The sequence below is a fragment of the Fopius arisanus genome, unplaced genomic scaffold (assembly GCF_000806365.1).
Source record: "Fopius arisanus strain USDA-PBARC FA_bdor unplaced genomic scaffold, ASM80636v1 scaffold00027, whole genome shotgun sequence".
In the NCBI taxonomy this organism is placed as follows: domain Eukaryota; kingdom Metazoa; phylum Arthropoda; class Insecta; order Hymenoptera; family Braconidae; genus Fopius; species Fopius arisanus.
This window is the reverse complement of record NW_011887766.1, coordinates 1,187,433-1,199,727: the sequence shown is the minus strand read 5'-3', so window position 1 is coordinate 1,199,727 and position 12,295 is coordinate 1,187,433. Positions and strand designations below refer to the sequence as shown.

At 40.1% G+C, this 12,295-nt stretch overlaps 1 protein-coding gene across 9 annotated transcripts in view; it reads left to right on the top strand.

Moving 5' to 3' along the window:
• The window catches only part of RyR (Ryanodine receptor), a 33,193-nt gene that overhangs the window by 14,132 nt on the left and 6,766 nt on the right, over positions 1-12,295 (top strand). For 2 of the 9 annotated variants that reach the window (XM_011302463.1, XM_011302458.1), the window contains 17 exons: positions 56-264; positions 952-1,051; positions 2,115-2,313; positions 2,515-2,891; positions 2,984-3,209; positions 3,463-3,610; positions 3,693-3,997; positions 4,199-4,732; positions 4,811-5,043; positions 5,129-5,231; positions 5,304-5,462; positions 5,582-5,697; positions 5,768-7,138; positions 7,267-7,421; positions 7,738-7,918; positions 8,082-11,635; positions 11,998-12,110. In XM_011302463.1, the coding sequence (XP_011300765.1) occupies positions 56-264; positions 952-1,051; positions 2,115-2,313; positions 2,515-2,891; positions 2,984-3,209; positions 3,463-3,610; positions 3,693-3,997; positions 4,199-4,732; positions 4,811-5,043; positions 5,129-5,231; positions 5,304-5,462; positions 5,582-5,697; positions 5,768-7,138; positions 7,267-7,421; positions 7,738-7,918; positions 8,082-11,635; positions 11,998-12,110 (8,083 nt within the window). Of the gene's footprint in view, positions 1-55; positions 265-468; positions 569-951; positions 1,052-2,114; positions 2,314-2,514; positions 2,892-2,983; positions 3,210-3,462; positions 3,611-3,692; positions 3,998-4,198; positions 4,733-4,810; positions 5,044-5,128; positions 5,232-5,288; positions 5,463-5,581; positions 5,698-5,767; positions 7,139-7,266; positions 7,422-7,737; positions 7,919-8,081; positions 11,636-11,997; positions 12,111-12,295 lie in introns of all 9 variants that reach the window. The other 7 variants (XM_011302460.1, XM_011302461.1, XM_011302459.1 and 4 more) reach the window with 5 other exon arrangements.

Genomic DNA, 12,295 nt, shown 5'->3' with positions numbered 1-12,295 from the left:
ATCATTGAATCTCTGTGAGAGTATGCATTTAATGCATTTGTATTTTTCCCTCTAGCTCAATTACTAGAAGCAAACAAGCTTCGACAACAGTATTTTCGAACATATAGAGTAGAGAAACATTACGCAGTGAATACTGGCAAATGGTACTTCGAATTTGAAGTATTAACTGCTGGACCAATGCGAGTGGGTTGGGCAAAGTCAGACTGTGCTCCAGGGAATATGATAGGAAACGATGAGAACACATGGGCCTTCGATGGTTACAATGTATGTCATAAATTATTATTAAAAATCTATATAAATTCATCACTAATCATTTGTTATAGCTATCATTCCATTATATCATCATATTTATTATTAATTGTTAATAATATTGAAGCACAAGACAGAATGTGCGGTTGTTCAGACAAATGATTAATTTTTTCAAAATTATTAATGATTACTATCTTTAATTATAATGTGAAATATCAGGTGACCAAAGTACACGGAGGTGTTTGCGAGTCTTTTGGTCATAGATATCAAGTGGGTGATGTAGTTGGCTGTTTCATTGACGTCACGGACGGAACAATCAGTAAGGGTTTTACAAACAATGTCCAACAAACTATTTTTCACTTTAATTTACTCTGGAAGAAGCAAAAAGCCAATCATGAATTTTACTTCTTCTATTGAGTGATATATTTTTATGTTCACCAATCACTATTGTGTATTTGTCTCGCTCGATGTTTCCATTACATGTTGACTTGGTTTTTGCATCATATTTTATCCTTTCCTGATGGAATTAATGATTATTCCAAATCAATTTATAAACTACGAGTTGTTAAAAACCGCTGATTCCGTCACTGCCACTCTACAAGGTGAATCAATAAATCATTATCCTCAGAGATATGATCGAGGCAATTGTTTAATGATGCGTCAGTTTTTTTTTTTAAATTGCCGTGAAATTTTTTTTTCAAGGAGGAAAAAGTATACTCGGGCAACGCCGAAACGTTCGGCAAACAATGGCAGGTTGGAGACGTTGTCGGTGTTTTCCTGGATCTTATTGACCGAACAATTAGTAAGACGGAATCTTTAAACGAACGCTTCGGCTGCCAATTAAAATATATATATAATACAAGCTGAGTGTAGAGATAGATTACTGGATATCCGCTAGATTGATTTTTTTAAATTTCAAGTTACCCAGTAGCATTAGAATTATTCCATTCACAGCACTTGACTGCTAGAACAAGCACAGAGATAAATTCGTAAAATCACAAGGTCCATTTCTTAAATGATTCTACTTTATGTTAAACATTTGGATGCATTGTAGAAAAAGTGAAACCTTTTGACAAACAGAATGTCTAATGCGCAACTTTTTCTCATATCAGTTTTCATCAAAGTAATTTGATTTACAAATATGTTTACAGTGATAGTTTTCTCAGTAATCATTACGCGCCCTGTTAATACTCCAATCTCATTAAGGAATAACAAATTCTGCATGATTGACTGGAAATTTGTTTTTTCATTTGTAAATATTACGGGAGGATAAATTCTTAGATTTAATTTTTCACACCAAGAGTAAAGCTTCGATAACTAGCAAATGTAATAATTATTTATGATCACCAATTCTCTCATTTTACATTAATCGTTGCATTTTCATTCATCAAGTGGATACAATTTTGATATCCTTGATATCCAGTACTCTACTTCACGTTTTAATATCAATAAAGCACAGAAATTAATTAATCTCTAATGACAACTAACAATAAAAGAATGATGATTAACATTTTATGTATTATTATGGTAGTAACAATAAAACTAAACCCAAGCAATACTGATTATGATCATCTTCGAGTACATAATCCATTGCATGATTTATTTTTTCCCCGCTATTGGCTATTTTATTTTAAGTACTACTATCTTCATAGAACGTATCCGACACCTTCTTCCCACATCTCTACTATTTTAATTGTGCTACTCTAGCTGAATTGTTCTCTCTTTCCTCATCTATCTCCAATAAAAATAAATAATATTTTATTATTCGTTTGTATAGACGAGTTCCTCTAAATGAAATACAATTTATTTTTAATAAAACCAAGGGGTTTGATTTACAAGAATTCATCAATTACACTGTGTCTCAGGTTTTTCATTGAATGGAGAGCTCCTCATGGATGCACTGGGAGGAGAAACATCATTTGCGGATGTTCAGGGCGATTCGTTCGTTCCTGCATTTACTCTCGGTGTTGGACAGAAAGCCAAATTCACTTTTGGACAGGATGTTGATAGCCTCCAGTATTTCACTAGTTGTGGACTTCAAGAAGGATATGAACCTTTCTGTGTGTAAGTGAGACAGATATTTAGCAATAATGCGAGTAGAATACGAGTAAGTGCTATTAACTTTGAATTAGCCCAGAAATCCATACTTCATGCGATTGGCGAAGCTATAGAACGATGACAAAAACCGTTGGACAATTGTTTTTTCTTAACGCGAAAAACGGCTCAGAGTATTATGGAATTTTGGCGAATTTTATGCTATTTCAGGAATATGAACCGACATGTGACATTTTGGTATACCAAAGACCAACCCATTTTCGAAAACACTGATGACATGGTGGATACTAGAATCGACGTTGCGAGGATCCCAGCTGGTTCAGACAGTCCTCCTTGTCTCAAGATCTCTCATAACACTTTTGAGACAATGGAGAAAGCCAACTGGGAATTTCTCAGATTATCACTACCTGTTATTTGCCAATCGAGTTTCATTACCGAAAACGAAAAGGGGCGGCGCGGTGAGGAGATAAAAATGAGACAGGACCGATTGCTCGCCGAGCAACATGAACAAGCACAGCAGATTGCACAGCCGTCTGCCCATATGGAACAGATCATCAAGTCTGGGTTTAGTATGAGTGATATCAAAGGTTAGAAAAATCGAGATAGAAAACAATTAATTGATTGTAAATGATTTTAATTATTTTGGGAATGCATTTGGTAATTTTACGTGGATTGGTAGGACTTCAAAGAAATTATTCTGAGGATGCAGCAGAAGACATGCCAATGAGTGAATCTCCAATGCCAATGAGAAATCGTCCATCTAGACCACCAAGGAGGAATTCCTTGTATGGCTCTCGTACGCTCAATAATGCAAATAGTGACGCGCAGATGGTAAATGGATACGAAGAGATGAATGAGGATGTCAAAGACGATAAAAAACTGAAACGTGGAAAATCACCATTTCGGTACGCAAAGTCTAATAATATCCTTGAGCTTTCAAAAAATTTATCGTCTATAATGTTCGTATTTTTAAAAGGAGAAACGTTTTTTGCTAGTAAGCTCAGCAAAGAGATGGAAGATGTCGAGTAAGATATATTAAATAACTTTTATGTTCGATCTCATGATTTATCGTGAACAATTAAATTAACAATTGAATCGTTAAAAAAATTTTTAATACAATGTTTTAAAATTCATATAACAGACATGAATATATTTCAGATTTTTTTCTCGAAAAGCTAAGTCTCCCGATGCAAAAGCTAGAACGCCTGATCCTCTTGCGAGATCAGATATGTCTGACACAAGTGGAAAAGGTGTATCTGTGGGCAGACTGTCATCACGACCACCCCCTCAAGTTCGTATATCAAATGTAAGTTGATTTTAGCCGGGTATAGTTGGAGAAATTACTGAATGTCTCGGTGTATTGTACACAATTTTTCTGTTGATTTAAGACTGATTTGAAAATAATACCACCTGCAATACCCGATCGCAGTCCAACCGCGCCCAAAGCGATGTCTGTGAATTTAACAGGAAGTGGAGTAGAAGCTATTGGAAATGAGCTTTACGATGCTGAATGCTTAAAACTAATGAACGAGTATTTCTATGGAGTGAGAATTTTCCCGGGTCAGGATCCTACTCATGTTTACATCGGTTGGGTCACCTCCCAATATCATCTTCACACCAAGGATTTCAACCTCAATCGCGTGAGAAAGTCATCAGTGGTGATTGTTGATGATTACGATCGTCCCATTGAACGGTATGAATTCCAAACTGATTGGGGCATCAATCACAACAATAACCCAATAAACTAATGTATAGATTATCCTATAATACTATAAAAAGCCCAATAAATTTTTTTTCGACAATCTCCCAGTGATAGCGTTAGATGTTTCTATAAAACTTTTCTAGCTGCGCCTCAAAAGATTCTCTTTTATGAGACATTCGTTTTGATTTAAAGCGTTGACAGACAAAGTTGCTACATGGTACGAGCGGATGATTTGTACAACCAAGTGACACAGGACGCATCTGGAAAAGGTGCCTCCCAAGGAATGTTCGTCGGCTGTTTTGTAGATACCGCAACCGGAATAGTCTCCTTCACCTGTGAAGGAAAGCTCACGAGTCACAGGTTTAAAATGGAGCCAGATACGAAGCTCTTTCCCGCCATTTTTGTTGAGGCAACAAGCAAAGAGATCCTGCAAATTGAACTTGGAAGGACATCCACGACTCTTCCACTATCAGCGGCTGTTCTGCAGAACTCGGAGCGTCATGTGATACCTCAGTTTCCACCGAGGCTGAAAGTTCAGTGTTTGAAGCCTCATCAGTGGGCAAGAGTGCCCAATCAATCCCTTCAAGTTCATGCCCTTAAGCTGTCTGATATCAGAGGATGGTCAATGCTGTGCGAGGACGCTATATCCATGCTTGCACTGCATATCCCGGAGGAGGACAGGTGCATCGATATCCTTGAGCTCATTGAAATGGATAAACTCTTGAGGTGAATAAAAGAGTAATTTTATTCTCGTAAAAGCCATGAGGATGCTTTTCTCATGTCCAATTGGTGTTATTGTTTCAGTTTCCATGCTCATACTTTAACACTCTACGCAGCACTCTGCTATCAATCCAATTATCGTGCCGCTCACGCTCTCTGTCTTCATGTGGATCAGAAACAATTGCTTTATGCTATTCGAGCTGAATACATGTCCGGTCCACTCCGCCAGGGATTTTATGATCTTCTCATTGCTCTGCATCTCGAATCTCATGCTACTACTATGGAAGTTTGCAAGAATGAATACATAATTCCTCTAGGTAGGCAATCTAGTATTGATCCACCAATATTTTAACGCACAATGGAGACAATAATTAATAGAAAATGTAATTATGAATTTTTAAGGGCAAGGATTGAAAGATCTCTATGAGAACGTGGAAATGAGACATAGTTTACGGTATTTGGAAACAGAATCTGTACGTCCCCAGATGAAGATGACGGATATTAAGTAAGTATAAGGAGTCCCCATGTAGTGAAAATCCTTTACTAATCAGTCGACATCAAGAGTCCTTCCTTCCAGTGAGAACCAGAGTATCGAGAACATCCGGAGTCTCTACAGTCCCTTCTTTCCACTTGATATTGTTCGTGACTATGTAATGATGGCACTGAAGGAAGCGGTCGAAGTGAATCAGGTGCACAATCGTGATCCCATCGGTGGCAGCAACGAGAATCTCTTCTTGTATGTTCTAGATCAACAAATCTCTTAGCATCACCACTTTACTTTTCTATTTATTTGTTTGTTGAAAATATTATTTGGATATTGTTGTGATTACTGGCTAACGAGTAGCTTGTTTCCAGGCCTTTGATAAAACTTGTAGATCGCTTACTTCTCGTTGGAATGCTGAGAAATGAAGACATAGAGAAACTCTTAATTATGATTAATCCCGAAACTTGGGATCCAACATTTGATCGAGGTAATTCGATTCAGAAACATATCATATCTTTTGGTCAAATGATAAAACTCATTGTAAAAATAATCTACAGAGGGTAAGGATGAGCACAGAAAGGGCCTCCTGCATATGAAAATGGCGGAGGGAGCAAAACTGCAGATGTGCTACCTCCTCCACCACCTCTGTGATGTGCAACTGCGTCACAGAGTCGAATCAATAATTGCTTTTAGCCACGATTTTGTCGGGGAGCTGCAGGCCGATCAGCTGCGTCGTTATATCGAAATAAAACAGTCAGATCTACCCTCAGCGGTGGCAGCAAAGAAGACCAAAGAGTTTCGTTGTCCCCCGCGCGAGCAAATGAATGCGATTCTCAGTTTTAAAAAGCTGGAGGATGATGATCCAGACAACATGCCGTGCGGCGAGGATATGACAAAAGTAATGAATGAATTTCACAGTGTACTCATGTCATACGTGTCCCTACATGCTCTTCAAGAAGCTGCTGATGCAGCCAACGAGGTGGAAGAGGTAGAAAAGCCTGGAGCGATGAGAAGAGTTCTTCAGATGATCACAAGTTCCACAAAAGAGTCCAGTGACTCTGAAAGTGAAAAGCAACCTGTTGTTGAGCCAGAGAAGAAGACACCGGAGGAGGTTTTTAGAAAAGTTCTTATCTCAACGATCACGAAATGGGCTGAAGAGACTCAGATAGAAACTCCGAAATTAGTTCGAGAGATGTTTAGTCTTCTGGTCAGACAGTACGACACAGTTGGTGAATTAATTCGAGCATTAGAGAAGACCTACGTGACGAACAGTAAGACTAGGGAGGATGTTGCTCAGATGTGGGTGGGATTAAGTCAAATCCGTGCCCTCCTGCCAGTTCAAATGTCCCAGGAAGAGGAGGAATTGGTGAGAGAGCGACTCTGGAAACTGGTGAATAATCACACATTCTTCCAGCATCCAGATTTAATCAGAGTTCTTAGAATACATGAGAACGTGATGGCTATAATGATTAATACTCTTGGGAGGCGGTCTCAGGCTCAATCAGATGCTCAGGCTCAGGCACAGGCTGCAGAGGGAGAAACACCTTCCAAGGAAAAGGATACGTCACACGAGATGGTTGTCGCTTGCTGCAGATTCTTGTGCTACTTCTGTAGAACTTCTAGGCAGAATCAGAAAGCCATGTTTGATCATTTTGATTTTCTCTTGGAGAACAGTAATATTCTGCTCTCCAGACCTTCACTGAGAGGCTCCACTCCTCTCGATGTTGCCTATTCCTCTCTGATGGAGAATACAGAGCTTGCATTGGCACTGAGGGAACACTACCTTGAAAAAATTGCAGTTTACTTGTCACGGTGTGGGCTTCAATCGAATTCGGAATTGGTGGAAAAGGGCTATCCAGATCTTGGGTGGGACCCTGTAGAGGGAGAAAGGTACCTCGACTTCTTGAGATTCTGCGTTTGGGTAAATGGTGAGTTATATCGTAATTAGTGTGTTGTATGATTTATTTTTCAAACATTTTCGATTATGAAATTTATCATTAACAATCGTTCTCTTATTTTGGAGTATGTTGTACCAATGATAAAATTGAATATGTAGGTGAGAGCGTGGAGGAAAATGCAAACCTAGTGATTCGCCTCCTCATACGACGGCCAGAGTGTCTAGGACCCGCCCTGCGCGGAGCGGGCGATGGTCTGATGAAGGCCATTGTCGATGCCAATAAAATGTCAGAACGTATCGCTGATCGTCGAAAAGTGAGTTAAATAACTTGAAAAAAATGGAGAATTGATAAGACATTATCGATCAAAGGATTGGTTCGTAAGTAAGAGGTTTCCTTGGATTAGTTCCCTAGATTTTTCGCTCTATTCTGTTCTTAAGAAATGACTAAAAATTACTATTGCCGTGAACCCTATTGAATGCATGTAGCCTGTAGCCGTTCTATCAATGAATCCCCCAGTGTCCATCCAAATTCGTCGTACCTGAAAAACAAAATCCTTGCATCGATTTTTGTCAATTTGAGTGTACATCCGAGCATGTGTAAACTCCACAACTAATGAATCTTGAACTCAGCGTTTTAAACAGGTACACGATCAATCAGAAGGGGACATAGTGGGACAATTCGAGCATCCATTACCCGAATCTGATGATGATGAGGATTACATCGATACTGGCGCTGCTATTCTCAATTTCTACTGTACACTCGTTGATTTATTGGGTCGATGTGCCCCAGACTCTTCAGTTATCGAACAGGGTAAGCCGTCAATAGCCACATTATCTCAATTAGTCGTTAATCAATAGGACTTTAAAAGAAAATTAACGGAGCCCTTAGTGATGAGTGATGCAAATTCAATATGGAATTGTTTCTAGGCAATTTTATTATTACTGCGAGGCAATAATTGGTTTTCTGTTCTCAGGAAAAAACGAGTCTCTTCGAGCCAGAGCGATTTTACGCTCTCTCGTCCCTCTGGAAGACCTCCAAGGCGTCCTCTCCCTTCGCTTTACCCTCCTAAATCCCGCTGCTGGTCAAGAACGACCAAAAAGCGACACCCCATCCGGTCTAATTCCCGGCCATAAGCAAAGCATCGTTCTTTTCCTCGAAAGAGTCTACGGAATCGAAACAAAAGAGCTTTTTTTCCGACTCCTTGAGGAGGCATTCCTCCCCGATTTGCGCGCAGCCACAATGCTTGATAGAAACGATGGCTACGAGTCAGACATGGCTTTAGCGATGAATCGATACATCGGAGTCAGCATTCTCCCCCTCCTCATAAAACACTCGAAATTCTACAACGAAGCTGACAACTATGCAAGTCTCCTCGATGCAACCCTCCATACTGTCTATCGTCTCAGCAAAAATCGAATGTTGACCAAAGGCCAGCGTGAGGCAGTGTCAGACTTCCTGGTGGCATTGACCAGTCAGATGCAGCCTAGTATGCTCTTGAAACTCCTTCGCAAGCTTACCGTTGATGTTTCAAATCTATCAGAATACACGACAGTGGCTCTGAGACTTCTGACTTTGCACTACGAACGTTGTGCCAAATACTACGGATCCACAGGGGTTGGTGCCCAAGGTGCTTATGGAGCCTCCAGCGATGAGGAAAAACGCCTGACAATGGTCCTCTTCGACAACATCTTTGATTCTCTATCGAAAATGGATTACGACCCGGAATTATTCGGCAAGGCTCTCCCCTGTCTTACCGCCATTGGTTGTGCCTTACCCCCTGACTACACAATGCCCAAAACTTACGATGACGAGTGGTATAGCAGTAAAACCGCGTCAACACAATCCCCAGACGGTCCTTACAATCCTCAACCCATCAATACCTCAAGTGTAGTTCTCACAAATGACTTGAACCAGATCGTTCAAAAATTCTCTGAGCATTATCACGACGCTTGGGCCAGTAGAAAATTAGAGAACGGATGGACTTATGGGGAATCCTGGTCAGATGCAAACAAAACTCATCCCCGATTGAAACCTTATAACATGTTGAATGATTATGAGAAGGAGCGATATAAGGAACCCGTGAGGGAGAGCTTGAAGGCATTGTTAGCCATTGGCTGGAGTGTGGAGCATGCCGAGGTTGACACTCCCTCTACAAATCGAAATTCATTGAGAAGATCCTCGAAGGGTCAGGGAGATGCTGCCAATCCGTTCAACTATAATCCCCATCCGGTCGACATGACCAATTTAACGCTCAGCAGAGAGATGCAGAGCATGGCGGAGAGGCTTGCTGACAATGCCCATGACATTTGGGCTAAGAAAAAGAAGGAGGAGTTGAATACGTCCGGAGGTGGAATTCATCCACAATTAGTTCCTTACGATCTCCTCACTGATAAAGAAAAAAGGAAGGACAGAGAGAGGTCCCAAGAGTTCTTGAAATATCTTCAGTATCAAGGATACAAATTACACAAGCCAAATCGAGGTGGAGATGGAGAAGTGACAGGACCCAATGTATCAGCTGAAAGTAGATTCGCATTTACCCTACTTGTCAAGCTCATTGAATACTTGGATAAAGCGACTATCAACATGAAACTATTGAAACCTTCAGATACATACAGCAGACGAAACAGCTTTAAAACGTCAACAAGAGACATTAAATTCTTCAGCAAGGTTGTTCTGCCACTGGTCGAGAAGTACTTCAGTACTCACAGAAATTATTTTATCACTGTGGCAACACCTACGAATAACGTAGGTGCTGCTTCATTGAAGGAGAAGGAAATGGTCGCAGCGCTTTTCTGCAAATTAGCTAATCTCTTGCGTTCAAGATTAGCAGCATTTGGTGCTGATGTCAGAATCACAGTTCGTTGTTTGCAAGTTTTGGTCAAAGGAATTGATGCTAAATCACTGGTAAAGAGTTGTCCAGAGTTCATTAGAACGTCTATGCTAACGTTCTTCAATAACACCGCCGATGATCTTGGCCATACAATTATGAACTTGCAAGAGGGAAAGTACAGTCATCTGAGAGGTACTCATCTCAAAACATCTACATCTTTGTTCTATATTAATAATGTGGTTCTTGCGACGTTGACGGCAATGTTTGATCATCTAGCTGCTTGCGAATACGGCAGTGATCTTCTTCTTGACGAGATTCAGGTTGCCTCCTACAAGATGTTGGCCTCACTCTATACCCTGGGCATTGACTCCACCCTGACACACGATAGAAAATATTTGAAGACAGAGATCGAGAGGAACAAACCAAACTTGGGATCATGTTTGGGTGCATTCTCCAGTTGCTTTCCCGTGGCATTTTTAGAGCCGCATTTGAATAAGAATAATCAGTTCTCATTATTGAATCGAATTGCTGATCATTCATTGGAGGCACAGGATATCATGACGAGAATGGAGTCGAGTATGCCTACGTTGGAGACAATTCTCACTGAAGTGGATCAATTCGTTGAGTCTGATAAGACTTACAATGACGCTCCCCACGTGGTCGATGTCATTCTTCCACTTCTCTGCTCTTATCTGCCATTCTGGTGGGCCCAGGGACCTGATAACATCACTCCCACTGAAGGAACTTATGTCAGCATGGTGACAAGTGATCACATGAATCAATTACTTAAGAATGTCTTAAAGTTGATAAAAAAAAATATAGGTAATGAAAATGCACCCTGGATGATACGGATTGCTGCTTATACGCAGCAGATTATTATTAATTCCTCTGAAGAGCTTCTCAAAGATCCGTTCTTGCCGCTCGCTGAACGCGTGAGAAAACGTACTGATACTATGTTCCATAAGGAAGAATCTCTTCGAGGTTTCATCAAATCCTCCACTGATGATACGTCCCAGGTGGAGGCGCAGATCCAGGAAGACTGGCAGCTTCTAGTAAGAGATATATATGCCTTCTATCCTCTGCTGATCAAGTATGTTGATCTCCAAAGAAATCACTGGCTCAGGAATAACATCTCAGAGGCAGAAGACTTGTACAATCACGTGGCAGCGATCTTCAATATCTGGTCAAAGTCTCAATATTTCTTGAAGGAAGAGCAGAATTTCATCTCTGCTAATGAGATTGACAACATGATTCTGATCATGCCAACAGCCACTAGAAGAACAGCCACTGTGACTGACGGATCTCCAGCCGGTGGAGGTGGCAAGAAGAAGAAAAAAAATCGAGATAAGAAGAGGGACAAGGACAAAGAGGTTCAGGCATCACTAATGGTGGCTTGTCTTAAACGTCTGCTTCCGGTTGGTCTAAACTTGTTTGCCGGACGGGAACAGGAATTAGTTCAACATTGCAAGGACAGATTTTTGAGTAAACTCCCGGAGGGTGACATTGGTGAATTTGCCAAAACGCAGCTGACACTTCCGGATAAACTCGATCCTGCAGATGAGATGTCTTGGCAGCACTATTTATACTCCAAACTTGGTCAGAAGAAGGATTCACTTGAGACTGTGAAGCCTCAACAGTTGGAAGATGTCGTTGCTAGAATTACTGACATGGCAAAAGTCCTGTATGGACTGCATATGGTGAGTTTGAATTCTGAAAATGCGCTTTTATTTCTTGATGATTATTCATTCGATATCGCCGGGGTAAAACGAGAAGAGTCGAAAAGTTTCCGGTCAAAAATATATCAGTGGAAAGTATAAGAATAATTAAATAAATAATAATAATAATATTAATAAAAATAATTAATTATAAAAAATAAAATAAAATGCTTATGATGAAAATTCATTTATTGGCAGAACTTTTCAAGTTATTTCATAAAAATTTTCTGACATCCGAAGACGGGTTGATTCGTTTCGTTTTGCAACTTCGCCAATTTATTTTGTTCTAGTTGATTTTTTTGTTATATCGTTTTGATTAATTTTTTTTCATTAAATGCGAGTAGATAGATCATCCCCAACAGCAGAGCAAGAATATTTATAGATCCGTGGTATCGATCGAACGGAAACGTGCAGTTATCGCTTGTTTCCGTCAAACTCCCTTACATTCTTTACCCAGGTATCCTATTTGTTTACATTTGAGTTTAATTTTATTTTCCTGTAAAACTGGATGGGAGTTATTATGAGTGTATTTTTAAACAAATTTAGTGTTGTGTGTATTTCTGCATGCTGGCTAACAGGCAACAAAGCCACCACCATCCAGAGACGGATGGAAGCGTGTGTTATGCGCTGCGAGAAAACGAG